Genomic DNA, 23,578 nt, shown 5'->3' with positions numbered 1-23,578 from the left:
ATATGCTATCACCAAGAAGGACTTCTCGATAAGTAGAAGTCAGGAACCACATTTGGTGGTGTTTATGTTAACTTCAGATCGTCAATAAACCATAATTGCAATATATAGCCAACAAACTACATATAATGGATAATAGCGAGAAATTATAAACTGTGCTAGGATGAAGAATACACGTGCATACGGTACGAAAGGAAAGTAACGCACGACGTTCTCAAATGAATATATAAATAAGTAAACACTACTGTTGCTATAGTGCACTCACTTCTTCAGCTTTAGCTATGATGAACGTGTAATGTGTACAAGGGAGAACGCCAATCCCCACATGCTAGATACGCCGTCACCAAGAGCCAGCAGGAAACAATTTCGGTGACATCTTTGATTTACCATCATTTATCAATTATGGGGAATATACGACGATTCGAAGATATAATAAAATAGAGTAGAATAAAATAGATGACGATGAATGGATAAATAAATAAATAAGTAGATAGATAATAAATAATAGGGAATAACAAATACAAAATAATGAATAGAGAATAATAAATGAATGATTATAAATATAAAATAGTAAATAGAATATAATAAATGAATACTAATAAATATAAAATAATAAATATAATATAATATATGGAGATTTAATAAATAATAAAAGGAAATAAAAAGGAGAAAACTGGAATACTCTCTAAACAAACTCACCATTTGATGAAACTCAGCTTAGGCGTCACAAAGCGCTGTAAACTAAACTGAATGTGGAAACCTAGCGTATCGACCTATGATAATTTATTAGATATCACATCTGACAAAAACGGTCCCCAAAGAAACATCAACAATGATGCTATTATTGGAAAAAAGCGGCAATCCTGTCTAATTCCCTTATATTCCCGTTTAAACCATCAAAAAAAAACACATAAACGATTCAAAATTAGAAGGTCTAAAATATCGCAGTACCAGATGGAAATTTAAGTACCATAGATATTCGCTATATTTATTAGCATTATGATTAAAAAAAATAAATAAAAGCCGTTTTTATACTCTTATGAAATTTGTCCCTTTGATATGTTAAAATATAACATCTGGTAATAAAATATCGAGAAAAAAGAACCAAAGATCTTGCCATTAATGGCAATTGTTTCTTTTTCTTCTTCTTGTACATTATAAAGTCTCTTTTTATTAACGAGGGTTTATTTAAACTGGTCCTACTGTTTAACGTGTGCTCCGAACCACGGTCCTCGGAAGTCTACCGACTGGCGAGTGACCAACTTAGAAATCATCCCAGAAGACATCCTGTCTTATCCAGCCTAATTACTGGCGTGACTGGGATCATTTTCCTCGCCGTATTTTCCACTTTTGCCTAAGGACAATCACAAATATAAATTTACGACCATACCCGAGCAGGATTCGAACCCGCGACTATCGCAACAGTAGGAGGACCGTCCTGTCGCCTTTATCACTGCGCCAACCCAGCCGGTGGCAAATGTTTTTGTTTCTATATCTTGATTTTTCTAGAGAACATAAAGGCTCCTTAATAGAAAGCTATATTAAAAATATCAAATTACTCTTAAAACGTTTTAAATATTTTGCAGATACTGTAAATTTTCTAATAAATGATTCTCGGTGTTCTAAACTTCCTCGAACCACGTGCGTTTTTATGTTCATTTTGTACAGAACAATTTTTAATCCATTATGCTAAAATAATACACATTTACATTTGTAATTTTACGTAATGCAACAAATCGGAATAAAGGGGAAATAAGAATATACCAAAAATACCAAAATCAGTAACGCTGACTAATCCGGCCTGAATATTTCAGCTTTCCGAGGAAATCGCATTCTAAGAAAATTATCGAACCGTTTTGAATCGAAAACTGCTACGTATATATAAACGACAATGCGTCAGTCACTCGGTTCATTCATCAGTAAATACTTTACTTTTAATTTTAGCCGGGGTATTTCGACTTGGAAAACATTTACGGCATCAGATCGTCCGCCTTTTCCTTTCGCCTTTTTTATTAGTACGGACCTGCGTGGTTTGATCGTAAACTTGAAAATTTAACGTCCCGTTTTGCGTATGTAAAAACGAACCTTCTGTTTACCATTAAAAATATTTTTGTTCGGATTTTACGGTTACGTTTTACTCGAAGGGGAAATGCGTTGCAGTGGTTGGAATTGGAATCTAAAATGTTTATATCTGCAATATTATTATCTAATGTTTTACTTATAGTCTATTCAAAGTTATTTTGTACATACGTCATCTAAATTTGTGACATCAAAACGTCGTAATACTGCCGCGTTAACTCTGGGTTTTAGTTCAGTTTGGCTTTGACATACAACAAAATTCTAATCTAAATAAAATAACTAAACAAAACTACTGTTATCAAGTTTATTTTAATATTATAGTATATCTAATGCATATATTATCGAAGGACTTAAAGCTATGTTACAATTAAGAACACAGGTACAATAGTTTGTACATTAAAGTTGTTTTATTATATATACATTAAACTATTTCCCACACCACCCATAAGATAGAGTTCTAGGCGCGTTTTTATACGTGGTGGTATCTCCATGGAGGCCTAATCCACTTAGTTAAAAATTATATATCAAAGTAATTTAACTTACATTAGAGTGCATTTTTTACGTTTAGTTCTTGTTTTCTTCGATGGCGTGTTTAATGGTCAAGTCATCTTGACATCACTGTATTTTATGTCTTCTAATACTACCTGTGTACACCATTCTTGATAAAATGAATCACTGAATTCTGCCTAATGCAATTACCATATCTAAAAAATTGTTAGTATCATAATCTCCTCATACATTCAAAAATTACGATCATATGGATGCATACAGATTTCATACATGACAATACTATTTTCTACATTTATACTCTATTAATTATGTGTATACTTTTAGTTGTTTCGACTCTCATCAGCCTGTCTTAAGCATTGCACAGCATTATCACATATCCTGAAAGTTTGCTTTAGTCACTGTCACTTTCCGAATCACTGTCGAAGTCAATCACTAAACTGTTAATTTCCAATCTCTCTAAAATATGTTCACGATTCCACCATTTATCAACTTCTTCCTCTGTATGTCTTATTGAGTTCATCCAAACCGGAGTTGTTATGATCGACAATATAAACAGTTCTTGATGGAATATCCCTCTGGACCAGCATGTCTATTATGATAATTCTTTGCCTCCCTTCACGTCAACTCGATCGAATTTAATATACACTGATAGGGAGGAAGTCGTAATACTATGTGACATAATAATAATTGATGGTTGCTCCAGGTTCTTTAACAATTGATTTTCAAACCATAACAAGAACATGTTTAATAAATAATTTTGGGTACGTTTGACAACCGGATGACTTTGATAGGCTAGCTCGGTTTCACGTACGAACTTATCATACATCATTATGTCTCTTTTTAACTAGAATAAAATGAGAAGGAAATTATTATCTGATTCTAAAATGAATTTACAAATTGCGGTGGACAATGCATTGACAGCAATACATTAGTAACATATGTACAAAAAACTTTGAATAGATTATATGTATTCATATTATAATTGAAATATAATACTGTATTATTGACAATAAATATTAAATATCGTTTTATTAACATCGTTAGTCTGGCTAAAAGTGTTTGGACGAATAATTTCAAGGGAAATAGTAAAGGCATCAGTTTTATTTTCCTATACAAAGTGCATTGACATTATTGTTGGATTGAATGTTCGAAAATATATTTTGTGACCATATATTAATAGAGGGAAATCTCAACAGGGGTCTCTGAAAAAAGTTTCGCTACGTCCAATATCTAGATGGGGTTATATTGCCCATTCATGTATTTTTTTTATATTTTAATCTCTTTTTTACCAACGAGGGTTTATTTGGAATGGGCCTATAGTTTAACGTGGGCTTCGAAGAACCACGGTCCTCGGCGTTAACGCGTCCGTGACTAATTTAAAATGATCACAGAAGACATCTGGTCTAACCCAGCCTGGTTCCTGGAGTGATTGGGATCATTTTCCTAATTAGATTTTGTATTATAACCTAAGGACAATCACAAACATAAATTTAGGAGCATGTCCCAGCAGGATTTGAACCCGCGACTATCGCAACAGTAGGAGGACCGTCCTATCGCCTTTACCACTGTACTAATTTATATCTCCATTATAGGCACCTGTAAGAAAAATATCTTGCTCTAGAGACATTTGATTGGTTTTCATAAAATTTGCCACACAGGTGCGGCACGTGATGGCCTTGACGTCACATTTCATTGACCAATGTAATTCAAATTAAAAAAAATTTAATCATTAAAAAACTTATCCGTAAAAATAGTTATAACTATGAAATGTAAAATCACATATACCTATAAAATATAAAGATAGTATAAAATATAGAAAATCATATAAAGGAAAAACTTTGGTGAATGGCAAATACAATTCAAAATTTCCGTTTCCGTCTTTTTCCTTTTTCATATTTGTTTATTGCCATCAATTTAATAGGATCTATTAAAGAGTTCTGGCTTTTTGTTTTCTTATACTGAAAGCAAACTTTGAGTCTTTCCCTGTCTAAAATTCTGCACAAAAGTGACGCACCTTGTTATTATATTTAATATTTTATCTGGAAGATCATTATATGTTGTGCAATTAAAAGATTTTAAATTTACTTGTCTACGATACTGACAAACATGTATTATATTATCGACAGGGCAATATCGAAGATAAAAGATATAGCTCAAAGAGGCACTAATAATAGAATAAAACAGTTTTGTTGCAGTCTGGGACATGATATATTGCCTCGCTATTATAAAATCAGTCTCACTTTGTCTATCTAGTGAATTAGTCATCATTGAATGCAAACAAAAATTACAATTAATTTCTTTTTTCAAAAGTATTACCAAAAAACCTGAAATATATAGTGATCTTGCAATTTTTCAACTCCTGGTAATACATCCCCGGTTTGTAAAAATGTAAATTATAATTATCTAAAGCGTACTCATGCTGATCCTCGTCATAGTTTCCTAAAAGCCAGTGAGATAAAAAAATGAACTTATAATGAACGTATTAGAAGATTTTTGAAACATGCTTGTTGAGGGATGTATAGTCTTGAATCAATGAGCTCTCATAGATCCGAAAAATGTGTCCAGACTATCTTTATTGAGTAACTTTAAGCCAATATATTTAATCGGATACTTATCCAAAATTTTTCTTTAAATAAATGAACCATTTCAGTTTAATTCATTTGTTTTAAGGTAGGCAATACAATTTTGCACTAGTTAAATATTTGACCGCTTTCCACCAAAATTCATAGTGTATTAAACTTACGATTAATCCTATCTTAAAAGGTTTGCATTTAGGGACTATTCTTTTAGCGAAGTTGGAACAATAGTTGGTCAAAGAATATCCTGCTTGCATAGCTTCTTTTATAAAATTGGTTTCCAAATAGAGCCAAAATAAGCAGTCGGTTTAATTTTAGGTCCATAAACCTCAGATATTTTACAGCAACAGAGTTATAGATTTACGGGAGAAATAACAAAAATGTATCATTCAAAATGGCATATACATAATTGATTAGTGTTTATAATTTGTATAAATAAATTAACAGATTTTTCCCTAACCATCATGATTCAGTACAACCTTCCTGTATTTTAATACGTTTGCTTTAGTGATCTTTTAATTTATGAAACCTGGAAAATTGTCAAAAATTGTTTGGGTTTTTTAATATCAACTGCCAAAAACCATTACCTGAAAGGATATGTTACTAAATACGGAGACTGGAGTGGATGTTAAAGCAACTAGTGTTTTAATTTGCAAAGTTTCTTAATATATTTGAAGTTGTTTTTTTAAATATCTTTGTTCATTTGATATATTGAGAACTCTGCTATATATACCATAAGTTATATTCTATTTGTTCTATTAATGTTAACGCTTTTACATTGAAAGAGTAACTCAATTCTTATTATAAGATAATGAATATATATTTTAAATATAATATATATGGTTACATAAAGTGGAATTTACATGAAACGCCCGTGAAAAATATTTTAAAAATAAACTCACCAGATTACTGATGTACGAAAAATGTGTTTATATGAAATATGTGTTAAATGCGTGGAAGTATTTAACATATTATGTTCTAGTTCGAAACTATTAGGACTTACTCATTAAAAATTTATAATAAGAACACACAAATAAGTTCGCATTAAATATTAATGTACACGTTTATAAATATGATATAATATGGATATATTAGGTTGTTCAATAAATTCTCGGAACCGCAGCAATTCGTAATAATAGAACTAAAAATTCACCGCTATTTTTAATAAAGACATTTTGGTTTTGGATATATAATTATTAAGTTTCGAAACTCTCTTGGTATTTAAATTTATTTATATTCATTACACAAATTTACAAATTAAATTTTGTACCCGAGCAGAACAATTTTTGAAGGTTATTTGATGGTTCTTATATTTGAAGGTTATAAGATTGCTTGTAGTTTTCAGTTCGCAAACGATGGCAACACTCTAGTCTTGTAACGGTTCTCAGTTAACGACTTTGCATTTTCTGCTGTGATTGTGCTTCGAAAAGTTTGAAAATGTAGAGAGCAAGTTACGAAGTCGACTAAACATATTTTTAACCGATTTGGAATAAGGAGGAGGTTATAGGTTCGATTATATATTTCTTTTTCTTTTAATGTATGATCGCCGATTTTCTCGTCAATTATGGACCGATAACCAAAATTATTTTTTTATTCGAAAGACTGCCCAGAGGTGATCCCATTGTAACTAAATCCAGATCTGTTGGGGGGAATGGGGGGAGGCGAAATCGAGGGAAACGCTCAGATTTCAAAGACGCATACCAAGTTTTCACATATTTTTTATATAAAATAATCGGATATTTGGGTAAACTAAAAAAAGAAAAATAAAATATTTTATTTTACTAATATTGAACCCACTTCAAAAATAAATAAGGAGCTTAGTAAAAATTAAAAAATAATAATCTTAGATTTTACACGAAAAAAATGTTTTAATATAAAATATGTACATAATAATCGTTCTAATAATTATATAAAAATAAACGAAAACCTTATATAACCTCTATCTACTATACATATTTTTTACATATTTTAAGGTCTCCTTTTACCAACTATGGGTTTATCTGGATTGGACCTACTATTTAACGTGGGTTCCGAACCATAGTCTTCCACATTAAGCCTACCGACTAGCGAGTGACCAACTTAGAAATCAACCCAGAAGACCTCCGGTCTTACCCAGCCTGGTTACTGGTGTGACTGGGATCATTTTCCTTGTCGGATTTTGCACTCTTACCTAGAACAATCACAAACATAAATTTACGACCATGCCCCAGCAGGATTCGAACCCGCGGTTATCGCAACCGTAAGAGAATCGCGCCTTTAAAACTGCGCCACCAAACCGGCTCTACACGTATTTAATATTGTACTATATACACACAACTTAGCTTAATGCATACCTAAAATTATTTATCTATTTACAGTATTATTTTAACTACTACCAATTGAACACTTTGAAGTCGGTGCCGAGCCCAAACAATCCAAAAATATTAACGTAATTTTGTGACTTAAACAAAAATTATGTTATCAACAAAACAAATCTAAATTAATATAACTGTTCTGGTTCGGCACCGACTTCATTTATTGATTACTTCAGTGTTACTCAGTAGTCAATTCTACGTTAACATGTTAGTGTTGATAACATAATATATAGCACCCTGAATACGTTGAATTAAAACATTCACAATAGACATAGATATATATAACAAACCACCGTTTCTTCGTGATACAACTTTGGCTGAAAATGGGTAGGATTTTGAGAATTGTAAATATCAAAATAATCTCAAGAAAATGGAGGGTTATATTAGCAAATTTCGCAATCTTTTAATTATTAAGTGGACCATAAAAGAGTAGGGCTCTTATTTATAGGTACTTGCCTAAATAGGTTAACCTGATATGGAGAGCTTCTATATCAAATGTCGGTTAGTTTTAAAATCATTACAGGTTATATGAAGGAATAATTACAAGCAACATATTATATCTTTGTCTTGTTTGTTATAGGAACATATCAAGGACAATGGTTAAGAGGAATGCGTCACGGTTATGGTATAAGAACTAGCGCTCCATTCGGAAAGGCGTCGAAGTATCGCGGCAACAAAGCTTTAAGAGCGTCCTTAACATCGCTTAGGAGCAACGAGGTGGGCGGAGTGCCGGTGGACGCAGCTGAAAAACGGGACCGCAGAGTAGATGACTCTAGGGGCGGATTTGTCCTACAGAGCAAGAGCACTGAACCTACGGCCAGCAATAGGCGAAGATCTTTGGGATCCGGCAACATCAAGAAAAATATCTTCAAGGTATTTTTGGCTAGGTTTACGGTATACGTATATTAGGTCTAATAAAAAGAAATTCATTATTTTTTTGTTGGTCTGGCTTGATGTCATTATAAAGTTCATTATATTTCGTATTAAAGTAATAACTTAACAGGTCAATTAAAAACTTCCCGGCCTACCATAGTAAAGAACATTTTTTTGTCAAAATTGGTTTTTTTATTCAACATAATTCCCTTCAAGGGTGATACACTGATTATAGCAACTTTTTTTCGATACCATTTTTGTAGTTCGATTTGTTAAAATAGGCCTCAGTTTTGGTGATCACCTCTTCATTCTACGAAAATTTCTTCCCAGCGAGCATTCTTTTGAGATCCGAGAACAGGAAATGGTCGCTGGGGGCCAGGACTGGAGAATACGGTGGATGAGGAAACAATTCGAAGCCCAATTCATGGATTTTCGCCATCGCTTTCAGTGACTTGTGACATGGTGTATTATCTTGGTGAAGCAGCACTTTCTTTTTTTGTAAATGGGGCGGTTTTTCGGCGATCTCGTCCTTCAAACGGTCCAATAACGCTAAGTAATAGTCGCTGTTGATGGTTCTTCCTTTTTCAAGGTAGTCAATAAAAATTATTTCATACGCATCCCAAGATACAGACGCCATAACCTTGCCAGCCGAGTGTTACGTTTTCCCACTCTTTGAAGTGGTTTCATCGTGTGCAGTCCGCTCGGATGACTGTCGATTGGACTTCGAAGTGAAATGATGGAGCCATGTTTCATCCATGGTCACAAAATTCAGCTCACGCGGCACCCACTTAGCACAGAGTTTTCTTATACCCAAATATTCGTGAATGATATGATGTACACGTTCAGTTGATAACTTTAGAGTATCTGCTATTTTATTCAATTTCAATTTACGTCATTCAAAATTATTTTGTGGAATTTTAAAATTGTTTTAATGTTTGCGTCGGTAACAACCTCTTTTGGGCGTCCACTGCGTTCACCGTCTTCGGTGCTCATTTCACTACGTCTAAACTTAGCATACCAATCCTTGATGGTTGATTTGCCTGAGGCAGTGACCGGAAACTCGGTATCAAGCCATCTTTTTGCTTGTTGCAACTGTATTTTTTCTCTTCAAAAAACAATATTTTATCAATACACGAAATTCCTTTTTATCCATTTTTCACAATAACAAAAGTTACTTCACTTAAAATGCTATAATTCACAAACTAATGATCCGACAGCTGTCTAATTTATACATGCATTTTTTGAAGGTTAGGGCTAACTAAAAAACATATGGATTTAATAGTGGCGCCTTCTATGTGACAGGTCGGGGACTTTTCAATTGATCTGTTATTTGAGACTTTTATGAACGGGTGACTAAATTTTGCTTGAGCTCCACTTTTAGAGTGGACACGATAAAGGCAAGAATGCAAGTCAACCGAAAATGTGAATTCATGTGATTGAATGGTTGAATTTGAAAAGGCTGGAAACGAAAAGGATGTAGATGTATGAGTGACACACGGTTTAAACTAAAAATAACTTCATGGACATAATTTATATCTGTGAATCGATGGTGAATTGTAATAATGGTCAATAGTCATAAATGGTAACAATGGTTATAAAAATGGCCGTGATTGAAGAACGGTGAGCCAGCGCAAATGGTGTCCAAGTCCAAGTCCAAGGATTGACGAACAAGAAGATTTTGCTATGCGTTTGGCGGAATATTGTTTACAAGAATAATACTGCGAACAATTGAACTTTACTTTGGTCAGGAACTAATCAAGTCAGAATAGGAATTGTGTTCACTTAAGATAACGCCAAGCCATGCACATCGATAATGACTCATAATAAGCTTACCTTTAAAATGTCACAAAGTTATTCACTTAAATTCGATTATTTTAAGTATGCTAAATATAGTCTTTAATATAGTACAATAATAATGAATTTCTCTCACACTCAGGTTATCTCACCATAATGCTGCCAATATTGCATAACTATAGTTATTAATTTTTTTAACATAGCTCATATAGTCATAGCCATACAGGTCTGCAAAACAAATTCTAAGAGATGTTGTGGCATAATCTGTATATTTTTGGATATGCAGAATCCAGAATTACGTTCTCTATCGTCGCAAGAGGATATTTTATTATGTTAAAGGAGTTATTTACATTAAAACTAAATTGAATACATATTAACGATAAATATTTTTTTATCTCTGAGACTTCTCTTTGTCCATTTTTGCTTGTTGGAAGAATCTATAATCTTTCTCCGAAGCGTCCAATAGGAGTCCGTTATCATTAAGACGTTTCTTTTTCTTTCTTTCTTGCTATCTTTTCTCTATCCTGGTAAAATTTTTCACGTTACGCAAAATATTTCGGTATGAATGAAGAAAATGCTTTTCTGTAGTCATGAGTCAACTTAAAGCTTGAAATTTCTTCTTGAACATTTCTATGACCTTCTTAAACGCAATATACTTTTTTTGAGTTGTGTGTTGGTCACTCATAGTCTATTATCTGGTCGTGGCTTGGTTTTATAGTCTAATGAAAATACTTTCCTTCACCATTGCTTCTGAGAGGCCTGGAAACTTTGAAACAAGCTTTGGAATTATATATTTAAAGAAGTGATTTTAGAAATTGCTTTATCAATCTCAAGGTTATGTCTTGTATGTTCAATTATTTCTTGGAGGACGTTTCTTTTACTAACTTATTGCTCTTTCGGTGAGTAACTTTTTTTGGTTCAGTGATTTGCTTACTCCCTGCTATCCCCTAGATATTTTAGGGTAAATGATGTGGCTCGGTGAATGGAGGTAAAACGAAATGAAACAGTGGTGTTTACATTATGTGACCGTTATTTATTGGCTATATAAAAAAATGTGAAAAATACAAATGATAAAACGGATGGCAGCGGTGTTACCTGGAGACGAGGCTCGGGCAGTCGATGGTGGCACGTCTAAACCAAACGATGGTTGAGCACTGAATGAAATGAAATACCCTTCAATCACATACCAGATAAACGTCTCGGGGTTGCCGCCAGCTGTTCGTTATCGGGTTCTAGTTGGCGCTGCTGGCACCCCGCCCGTGTTTAACATCTGGGATTATATTTCTGGGTATTTTGTAGACCGTTATTCCAGGATGTAAAATTCGACATGCCTCAAGGTCGCTACAATACAAATAGCAAGTCGAAGTTCTTATAAAACCGCTGTAGCAGATCTGCTTTAAGGAATCTTTTTGATGAATTTAGGAAAAGATGCGATTGTACTTGGATGCGATTGTAAGATGCGATTAATACTAAGCAATTTAGCAGCATCTTTGGGAATATTTAAGACTTTCACCAAATAATTTCGCCCTGATCCTGACGGTCTGGATTTTTTCCATATAATTTAGTTTTTAGCATAGCAAAAATAATTCGTCGTGGTTCTGATGCTTACATTTTGAATTCATTATATTCCAGTAGCAATTCACTCGAAACTAAGATATTTTTAACCATTTAAAAGCACTCAATAGTCAAGCCAAGTCTCCAACATCCTAGAGGCTTTAGTTGTTGCAGCTATTGAAATATGCGTGTGGCAAATATTTGGATTATCACCAATAGGCAGATTAACATACTCAAAATGTTCCAGTGTTCTTGATAAGTATGAGTATAGACATAAACTTGCTCCTGGGAGACTTTGTATAAATCTTTTTTGATGATTACGAGTGATAATATTAGAACTGAAACTACTTTACCTATACTTTAAACAAAATTTAGTAGCTGATTTTATTTTTAGGGTATTTTAAAAAAAGGAGCGAGCACGGGCGATTTGGATAGAAGGACGGGATCAGGAAGTATAAAAAGTACCACCTCATCAGCATCGTATATCAGCACAGATTCAGCAGGATCCGCTATGACCAACGCTTCAATGCCTTCAGATTCTAACGCTAGTTTCGTCATAGATGTGAGTTAGTTTCTTTATTATTTTATCTTATACAGGGTACATAATTTTTAAAAAATGAGTTGCAGATAAAACATAGTAATTATTAAATTATATTTTATTTAAATGATTTTTAAATGATGGAACCTATTGTGTTTTTAGCCTTTTGCATCTTGCTCATTGCATCTATACCCCTGGAAACAGTTGATTCATGTTAATCTATCTGAAAGGTTTTTAAAATATTTAGCTGGGTTTCGTATAAAGTCTTCAATGTTTTTCAATTTCTATCAACCACTTTTAAATAGTTCAAACTCAAACCGACAATTGGGGTATGAAGCAACATCGTTATAACTGTTTGATGGGCTTCAAAAGAAGATTTTTTCAAATCAAATAATAAAACTAATGAATGTTAAAAATGTTTGAATGAAAAATGTTGTTTTGCTTGATTGTCGACTATAAACACAGAATAACTCAATAATACTAAATAGAAAAATGTTATTTTATTCCGAGAAATGTCAAAGCCATCGAATTTATAGGTTAACAGGTTGTTTACATTTATTCTTTGCATTTTCCTCAATATATATTGGCGAACTATATATCATAAGCACCTAATACCACCGTCTTCTTGAAATCATAATGCCATAGTCACATTAATATTACTCTCCAGTCCAATGTCGCTATATTAAGTACAAGTAACAGTCACCGCCTGACCACCCTCATCCCCGAAGAAGTAAATTTGAATTATGTTAAAATCCTCAGCAAGCAATTATATGTTTTGGATGCATTTACTTCTTGATAATGATATGCGGATTCTCTGAATACCGAAATCGATAATTTTGACAATTAATCAAAGATTCATCGAAGTAAAAATGACCCCCATGACGCTCACATTCAAGTCATGCTCAATTATGCAATCAACATGTTGTTCAGCTATTACATTGTTTTTTAGTTTGCCAATACTATTAATGATAAATTCAAACCTTGCGTAATTTTTGGTATATTTCATATCCAAATTGGGGTGAAATAATAGGAGTTATGATAATGAACACTTTGATATAGAGATAATCCAATTCTTTATAGCACTGTTGCCATAAATAAATTAAAACCCATTGTAATTAAGGCCTGTTGGTTAAAAGTGCTGAAGTGAAGTACTGTAGGGTTTCAGTAAGGGCGGTGTGATTTCGCATATTTGGCACATATTTGAGTGATTCTATTTATTTTTTGTTGCGGGTTTATGATATAGATTCGACTGAATTGGGTTATGTGATGCCTTGGGTTATGTTGACTATACATTATTATACATAATATACATTATATGCTATCGATCGATTGCGACATATTGGCATATGGCTGCGACATCGGCATGCCGATTCAAAATGCGCATCAAATAGTAACGTTTTATGAACACATTGGTAGTATAATTATACAAATATGTACTGATTATAATATTTGATTCATTGATATGTCAATATAACTATATTTATAACAAAGTTGTATGGCTCAGCAATGTTTTGATAATCGACCATAGCGTCATATAATATTGTTTGTATATTCCCGAGATTTTATTTCACAGAAGATTTTCATTGGTACTTATGCTGATATTGTATCTTCTATATTAAAGTTTACTTTTGTCTTAAATTCAATAAATGTCAAAACTATTGCAGTATACGTTTCTGGATTTGTCATTCGATTGAATAGATTCATTTCTATAGTTTATTAATGGGAAACACGCCATATCTATTTCAATAACTGCATTTTAAATACGTCTAACTTTCTGTGAACATTTCGGACCCATACGAATAATTTTGAAAATACTTTTGGTTGTTTTATCTCCTTTCATACACCTGTTTACTTAATTAACTTAGTTATGGACCTCATTAATTGTCAGCTAGCATGATGTAAAGTAATGGATAGGTACATGTCCTTGACAAACTCTAGCCCACCTTTTATATTAGTTTAAAATATAGGATTAAAAATATGTCGAGGCTGCAAAACCTCAATAGCTTTTAGTGCAACCTATTCATCCTTTAAAAGGACGATGACGGATCGCCTACTATTGTGAATCTCTATCCGAACTTCGGAACCTAACTTCGAGATTAGTATAACATTTGTAAGCATGAGGTTTGTCAAATGCGATATTTAAGGAAAAATCTACATATTTTTTCTAAGATCGTATTGGCGATTATCGGATTTCTTACATATTTCTGTGATAAAACCGATATTTTGGCTAAAAAAAAATTCCGCAAGCAATTCCGAAAACGGTATGAATTAAAATATATCTGAAAAATAGAAGATTTAAATTCAAAATGAAAAATAGATACTTCTCGGGAGCGCTAGGTATGGATTGATGATGATGAGGGCTACTTCATTTATAGGAGATAGTTTTGGACTGCCTTTAAAATAGGGGATGTTAGAATGGGCCTAAAATAGGTAATGCATTATTTAAATTCATGATGCCCCAAGATTTATGACATGACACAAAGGCAATAAAGGGCCATACATATTCATGGCATTTCCAAATTATATAAAGTGCGAAAATTGACTTATATAGGGTGTGTAAATCAGATTTGAAGTTTTTTGAGTCAAAGTATTGTGCATCAAATGCCACAGTAATTTTGCATTAAGAAATTTGCACGTATTTTGTGGAAATTTGAGAAAAACTTTTGACTTATTTGTAACAGGTGGATTGCTGTCCAGTTAATACATGAATTAATAACGGGAATAAGTATTAATAGGAAGAGACAATATCTGGTGAATACATGGGGTAGTGTATGGTTTTCTATGTAATCGAACTTTCTCACGTTGTTGGTTTAAACATATCAATGTTACGTTATGGTAATCATCTTTTATAATATAGTCATAGAGTAATAGAGACAGAGAAGATTATAAGAGAGAATTATAAATACAATATTTATAATATCATAATATACAATACATATATTATATCTAATTATATCTAATTGATCTCTAGATATGACATATATCTCTAATAGATCCGAAATAATTTTCGAAACTATCTTGGCTCATTAGCTTTAAGCCAATATAATTTTTATTCCAATACTTATCCAAAATATGTTTCTTTAAAAGAATGAAACGTCTCAAAGTAGTTGATACATTTTTAACTGGTGGGACTCCAAGGCAAAATTCCTCGTGTATTGAACTTACGATTAATCCTCTCTACAAAGGAGCCATTAGCATTAAGGAGCGGTTACTTTGGTGCAGTTGCAACTATCAAATAGTTGATACATTAAAAAAATATATTTCCTGTTTGCATAGCTTCTCTCAAAATTGATTCATTTCTGAAATTAATAAATAAATATTGTGCTAATTCAGTCAATTTGGGATTTTTTATAATATCAACCTATTTTTTAAAGACAGCCAAATACTTCAAAGGAAAACACGATCTGTGCATCCAGGTATACAACACTTCCTAGATTGGGGATATATTATATTTATATTGTACTAACGTCTAATATTAAACTAACGAACTAATGACTACTAATTTAACAACTAAATCATACGAAATTAAGGTACACTGAAAATGCCCAAACAAGCCCAAAACAAATAAACATGAAAAGTATATAAAAATTAAATGAACCAGTGCCTTTGCTGTTCTTAGTATAACAGTAAAATCGATTAATAAGTAGTGACATCTAGATAATGGACGTGGCGTAACATGACTCAAAAATTGCTCTAAAATTAAATATCTGTGAATTATTTTCTTTCTTTCTAAATTCTTTTCAGCGAAGTTCAGTGTGAGCTTTCAATTGCGCTCTTCATTTATCTTCAATCTTCCATAATAATATAATCTGGTTGTATAAAATGTATCATTTTTAAGCTTCTGAAACAAACTCAGACTTGAACACCTGTTTCACTCAAACCATCATTGTGATGTGCTTCTTAAACATTTAAATAAGTAAATAATAATGCACTATGTGTCCGAATTAATCTAAAAAAGATAATGCAGCATATAACTTTTGACGACTTACCTAAACTGAGACCAAAAGGCCTATCTGTGTCATGAAAAAAATAAATATCCAACCAAAATACCCTGTAAATTGCTAATAGTTAATAACTGTTTGACATATCTTTTAAAATATTATTTTTGTAGGACGAGCAAATGGATCCTAGTGTAACGGAAACCTACATGGGAGAGTGGAAAAACGATAAACGAACTGGTTATGGTATCAGCGAGCGCTCCGATGGTCTGAAATACGAAGGCGAATGGTACGGCAACAAGAAATACGGTTATGGCGTGACGACGTTCAGCAACGGCGAGAAAGAAGAGGGAAAGTACAAGAACAATGTGCTAATTACCAGTCCAAAGAAGAAGTTGTTCCTGATGAGAAGCGCTAAATTCAGGGAACGAATAGATGCGGCTGTGAGCGCAGCTCAACGAGCATCAAGATTTGCTTTGCAGAAAGCTGACATAGCTATTAATAGGTAAATTCAATTTGTGTGACCGATGTAGCATAGCATCACGGATTATAAACAATGTATTGATATGTTGAAGACGGAAGCCATAATTCTGCGAAATCATTCATTTCGAAAATATCACGATAGCTACATTTGATCAAGGTACTGCGATTTTTGTTGTCGCAAACAATAGCGAAGAAATAGTGATAATATAAATAATTTGACACCAAGTCATAATTATTAGCATATCACAAAATACTATGATATAAGCATGTCCTAGAGAGCATAGTAAGTGCACTCAGATACAATAGAACCAATTACTTACAGCGAGACTTTCAGATACAGGCCGTTATTCAGGAAATTAAAACAATTGCAAGGATACATGGGGAGATGTTAATATGATAACACGTTTAATATTTCATGTTAATATCGACCTACAGAAACTATTGAGAAATACCAGAACGGGTCACAGACACAAACCATTTGTTCTTTTGTAGTGTAGTATATTGAGGTATAGGGATGCTGATCGATATATCGATAGATATATCACAAAAATATCGATATATCGAAATATCGATATTTTTTTCCGTGGCCAACACCCCTAGTGAGATGCATTTAATAGAAAAAACAGCAGTGTTAATAAGCATTATTAGACTACATACTAAAATAGGACCGATAGGTCCTCCTAGGTATATACCCAGATTTAAACTATTGTGAAGACCCATTTTAGGTTAGATGACAACAACTAATAATAATTTAGTAATGAAATTAAATTATAGTATAAAACTGACTTCAAAAGAGTCATGTGAAAATCAGTTAATGCAGTTTTTTATGTAGAGAAGTTTTATGGTTGCAAAATATAGTTAGTTTATCGGACTAATAAAAATCATCGATTAAAATGACACAATCATTTTGAAATACAAATAAAAAGGTATTTCTTTCCTAACCCAAAAATTGTTAAACATGCAACATTAATTTATTATTAGCATTAAATTTTTTAAAATTTATTTTGATTGGTCCATGTTCAACTTTTTCATCTTTTTCTTGTTTCCTGAATTATAAACATTGCATAGTTAATTACATCATGTTTTATATAAATGGAAATAATTGAATTCTTTGTTCTAGAACTGCTTTTGCGAGAGGAAAGGCGGAACAAGCCGATACTGCCGCCGCTCAAGCCCGTGAAGATTCCGAAGTTGCCGAAACAGTGGCCAGACAATACGCTCCGGATTTCAAACAACCCGGCTTGGAGAAACTCAAAGCACGCCAGATGAAATATCGCGAACAGAACCGCAACCTGGACGTGTCATTCGAACAAAAAGACATGCTAAACTCAAATCAGATACCCAATAAAATTCCTAATCAAAATTTGAATCAACTGCAGAACAAAATTAATAATCCTACGATGAATCAGATAACGCCAAACGCGATCGGTAATAAGCCGACGGGACAGAATCCTGGCCCACAAATGAATACGTTCCAGCCACAGCAACAATCGCTCCAGCAATCGCTTCAACATCAGCAACAACAGCTACAGCAGCAACACCAACAGTTACAGCAGCAACACCAACAGCAATTGCAGCAGCAACAACTATTACAGAATACGTTCCAACAGCCCAACATGTACTCCCAACAGAACCAGTTCCAGCCACAGAAACCTTTTCAGCCGTCGGTCAATAGTTCGATGGCTAACAGCACGCTCCAGAACAACTCCTTTAATCCGAACAATCCCAGTGCGTCGCTAAACGAGCATCATCAGAACAATTTACCCGCAAGTGAAAAAGTTCCCAATAGTGACTTTGCTGGTATGCATGATATAGGGCCCAGAAAGTCTTTAGCCGGTGAAGATCTGGCTAATGCTAATTCCATTAGACGAATGTCCAGAAGGGTTTCTGGCGATAGACCGTATTTAGGTAACATAGGACAACAGTCGTCCATAGACCACTTTGATCATTATAAACGACCACCAAGCCGAGATTCCAGTGTAGATAGGTAAGCAGAAATAACATAGTACCTAACCATATTAACTTATCTATTTTGTTTAATCATTTGCTACGGTTTTAAAATTACAAAATACTTACTTTACGATAGACACTTTGAGTTTAACATCCGTGTCACTGATTTTAATGTGCACTGAGCTTTGCATATAATTTTACTGAACCAGATCAATTGGTTTTACTATCTTTAACCTAACTAAGCCATTATTATGTAGGAGCTGGAGAACCTCAATATTAATGTGCTGATAGAGCCTCTCTCTATGTCTTTGGGCATAGTTCTTGATAACGTTATCGACAGTTTTTACTTTATGTTTTATACAGGTTCTCGCAGTACCTTGTTTTGGAATATTTGTGTGATATTTCTATTGCTTTGGCTGGTACAACCACAGAGTTAAATAACAGAAGTCCACACTGGTTTCATGTTGGTACAGCAAAAGCTTATTATATTGAGAGGGTTGAAATATTTGCTCAAAAGCCAGTACATTATTTTATATTTCCGCTTGAGTTCAGATGAAGCAAAAACGATGCCGAGTTTTCGGACATTGTCCCAAGAAAATCAATCATCAAGAATAGGTATGTTAAGTTTAAACGTGGTGAAATGAGCATCGAAGACGATGAACGCAGTGAACGCCCAAAAGGGGTTGTTACCGACGAAAACATTTAAAATATCTGCAAAATGATTTTGAATGACCGTGAATTGAAATTGAAGGAAATAGCAGACACTCTAAAGATATTAACTGAACGAGTACTACCAAACCAGCCACAAAATCCGTCTATTTTGAAAAATTCAACTTTATTTTGAAATAGATCTCCTACAGCGCTCATTCATTTATTTTTAGCAATTATAAATTTTAGTGTATGCAAATGTAGTGTATCCAACAATAATTTGTATACACTGTTACACAAGTTTTTATGGCTTCATCTTCTTGAGTCAGTGAACGATGTGTTGTTCACTTAGTAGCTGTAGATGCGTTTTCATAGTGGTATAACAAGTTACACAAGTCCTTGTCCTTCTCAGCGAACCTTTTAATTTAACCTTTTCGGTGACCTTATGCATGATGGGCAAGTATTTATTGTGTGAATATCAAGGTGCGTTTACAGCATTACGCAACACCTTCTGTTGGAAAATTTAGTTTTTTTTTAAATTGCTACGCCGGATACAACCCCATAGTTGTATCGGTTGTATACCATATAGCCGTGTTGGTTTCAACATTGACTAAATCATAATTTGATTTTGTTACTGATATATTTACTGTTCTTCCAAGAAGCCAATTAAGCTGCCTATATATTTAACTTTCGACTCAACTAATATCTTTTCCACATCTTCATTTTACATCTAATGTCATTCCTATATATTCGGTACTACTGTCATAAGGTACCATTTAAGTTCAAGACTGTTTAGTTGTGTGGTATTTTATTGGTGAAGTAAATTGCTGCCATTTCGGTTCAGTCTATTATTTTATCTTATTGTATTATTTTATCAGGTGCCTGAAGTTTCTTTATGGATGCTCCTCTTTTTTATCTACTACTAATAATGTTGCATAGTCTGCGAAAAAGACTATCGTAATTCCTTCTAGTTTAGGTTCACTGGCATAGGGCAAAGAGAATAGGCACTTCTACATGTATTTGCTTTAATTCCGTATATCCATCTGTTTATTTGATTCTATAGTCTGTTGGAGATCGCATATTCATATTCTTACATGTTGATTTTTGAAATATCTTATTTAGTGTCTCCTGCCAAACCTTGTTGAAATATTGTCTTAAGGATGCAGAAAAACTGAAGAGCATATATTTTCTAAAAAACGTTCAATGATGTTTGCTGTTCTATGGACCTGGTCTATAGTCGACTGTTTTGGTATAAATTTAAACTAATCGTCCAAGATCACATTAATTTTTTTAAATATTGGCCTCATTCTCTTGACCGACATTTGCTAAAAATGTTTCGGCACAGTTGTTAATAAGGAAACAGATCTCTAGGATCTAATATGATTCAGTTACTTACCAGGCTTTGAAATTATAATCTCTTCCGCCACTTTCGGTTTCTTTCCTTAGATTTATGTTTTATCTCTTTACTAAGATATCTTGGGGAAATTTATGTGATAGTTTCGAATTATAAGTTATTTTTTATTAATTATTGCGTAATTCACCAGTATTTTTGTTGGAATTATAGATTTAGCTTGCTGTTCAGCAAAGAGTTCTGCTTTTTGTTTATTGTTTTTGGTACATGACTCATTGCTTCTTATAAGAGGGATAAACATGACTTATTGCGAGCTTCTTTTTTAAATATTAGTTATTTAAAATAATACAGTAAATAATTTACTGACTAACCTATTAAAATGATTGAATACTAGTAGTAGTATAGTTTACTTTTGAACATTGTACATTAAATTTATATTATTCAAATAAATAGATACTCCAGAGCTACTGGAAGACTCAGCAACTCTATGGCAGGGTCCAGACAGCCATCCGTAGACCGCACATCAACCAGCCGCTTGGAAACTCCAGATCGAACCATGCGAGCGCCATCTGTAGCCAGAGGTACCACCCCGACACCAATAGGTCTAAATTCCACCGTCAAAAACGGATCTATTCCAACAGGTATTTTGGCTCACGTCGACTATTATTCAGTTAGATTACTTACTAACTTCACTATTTAGGACAAGGCTCTCCTATGACACCACAAAATAACACTAATCCACCGTTCGAAGAAATTATACTTCGGAAGAGAGGTCTTGGTCAGGATATCGTTCCGTCCCCTAACCAACCTAAAAGGACTGAGAGTCTGTTCATTCCAGGTCAACCAAATGGACAGCAACCACCAAAGGTAAAACATTTTTTACTTCTAGCTCTTACTAGATATATCTTCCTAACTAGCGTTGGGAACTATCGACTATATCGACTATCAGTTACTATTTTCGGATAAAGAACTTTCATTTGATTGATTTTTAACGTTTTGGCTTTGCCGTCCTAGCCACGATTTTAAAAATAATGTGCCCAATTTATGTTTACATAAATATATATATGTAATATACATTGTTTTGTGTTTTGTTTATATTTTGATTGTAAATAACAATATATCGTACATTGATATAGCAGCAGTTTGGAACTTTACTTTTCAAGATTATTTATTAATGTAATAAGGTAAAAAGAATATTTTGATTGATAAATAGAAAAATAATTTTGACTGCATTTTTGTTATCTCTGCAACTACTGCCTTTTTGTTAATTAACTTTTCTAAGCCTCTCGATGTTTGTTCCAAGCCTTTTGAATGATAAAACTACTTTCATTAAATAATAATATTTCTAATAATAAAATATTCCTTATTAACAATAAATTATTACTGTATTTAAAAGGTTGCAATGGTTAAATAGTTGTTAAAGATTGATTGATAATATACTGGCAAAATGTTTAGTGTGAAACTCAGTATGATAAAAATATATAGTTCAGGGAAATGATTTTGTCAAGCTTCTTCATAAATATTAGGTGCTTGAATGTACTTTATCATTTTTTCACTTAAAAAGGGCCTTTGTTGAGGAAATTTCGTACAATTATATTAATCGGAATAGTTTTCATAATTTTTTAACACTGTTTCCCATTTTATTAACAAATCTGCGGTATTGTGTTGAAAGAACGATGTTGGTTTGGTACTAATTCATTCATTGATCCATTGTCGAATATCTTCGGCAGATTGAAACTGTGCGTTGATGTCGAGATATACATTTTCATTATATTAATCATTTAACAGAGACGATAATGTTTTCGAATTTTTGAAGGTTTTAGCGACTCAAACTTCGCTGCAACGTAAGAAATCTTTGCCGGATGTACAGGAGCTGCCCAGAGCAACACGTCAAATGCCCAGAGAAGAAGTCTCTCAGCTTGGATCAGCGCGTCGTGAAGAAATACGTCGACAAATTGATGAAAGAGAACGGCTCCGTGCGAATCCATTACTCTATTTAGTCAGTCCACAGGTCAAGGTATGGTTCGATTATTATCCAAAACGTCCTATAGCTTTTGCTGACTTTGTTAATATTTTCAAATTATAGTTCTATCTGATTAACACATTTATATTTTGATCTATAATACATTTTATATATTAAAATTGATTAAAAGCACAGGTAAGGACGGTGCCTAGTCACATTATTTAGTGCTAACAACAGTTTCCAAAGAGAAACACTATTATTCTTCTTTTTCTAATCTACTAATCTACAGTAACTACTTTTATTTCTATTGGAGAAACAGGAGTAGCATTCTATTTTATTGGATCCTTGGACAGAGAAAAGTCTGGAAAATGATTGAATATTGATATTTTTAAAATTATTTTTAACATTACTACAAATTAAATAATAAATCAAATGCCTATTATTGTCTCAGTACATAAATTAGACTTTATAATAAGTAGGTTTTCTATTTAGATATAGTTAGTATTAATCTATTTTTATGCTATGTACAAAGTAGAGTGCTTGGATTCTGTAACAGAAGATAATTTTTTTTACAATCAATACAGTAACAAAAATATGTTCAGTGAGTTAGAGTAAAATTTTATAAAGATTCTATTAATGATTAAGCGTATTGTAGTTCTTATATATAGTCTTAATATTTCCTCGCTTGCTATCTTCATATTTATTTCATATCTGAGTACTTTAATATCTCGAATAAGGACCACAATCTTTATGTACAGACAAAATCGCGATATGTGTTGTTTACGTCAACCTGTTACTAGAACACAACACGCTACGAGTCTTGGTATTTTAGATGTTGGTCTTATTGTTTTCAAGTCAGTGATCATAGCGCCTTCCATTTTCACTCTTCGTAGGCAATGCACGTTTCCTATTTGTTATTCTTATTTTTCATCAATTTGATGTGGTTTCATAGCACTGTTTTACGACTGTA

General features: G+C 33.1%; 1 protein-coding gene across 1 annotated transcript in view; it reads left to right on the top strand.

Annotated features, from left to right (window-relative positions):
* LOC143202108 (uncharacterized) overlaps nt 1-23,578 on the top strand; it is a 106,051-nt gene that overhangs the window by 73,947 nt on the left and 8,526 nt on the right. Inside the window, exons 3-9 of the mRNA XM_076413387.1 lie at nt 8,097-8,389; nt 12,132-12,299; nt 16,387-16,718; nt 17,817-18,683; nt 21,099-21,286; nt 21,346-21,512; nt 22,462-22,662. Of these exons, the coding sequence (XP_076269502.1) occupies nt 8,097-8,389; nt 12,132-12,299; nt 16,387-16,718; nt 17,817-18,683; nt 21,099-21,286; nt 21,346-21,512; nt 22,462-22,662 (2,216 nt within the window). The remainder of the gene's footprint in view (nt 1-8,096; nt 8,390-12,131; nt 12,300-16,386; nt 16,719-17,816; nt 18,684-21,098; nt 21,287-21,345; nt 21,513-22,461; nt 22,663-23,578) is intronic.

This window comes from Rhynchophorus ferrugineus, unplaced genomic scaffold, assembly GCF_030347505.1.
Source record: "Rhynchophorus ferrugineus isolate W39M unplaced genomic scaffold, kcgeb_rfMv2 rfM9, whole genome shotgun sequence".
In the NCBI taxonomy this organism is placed as follows: domain Eukaryota; kingdom Metazoa; phylum Arthropoda; class Insecta; order Coleoptera; family Curculionidae; genus Rhynchophorus; species Rhynchophorus ferrugineus.
Note: the sequence above shows the minus strand (reverse complement) of the source record. Positions and strands in the feature narration are given on the sequence as shown.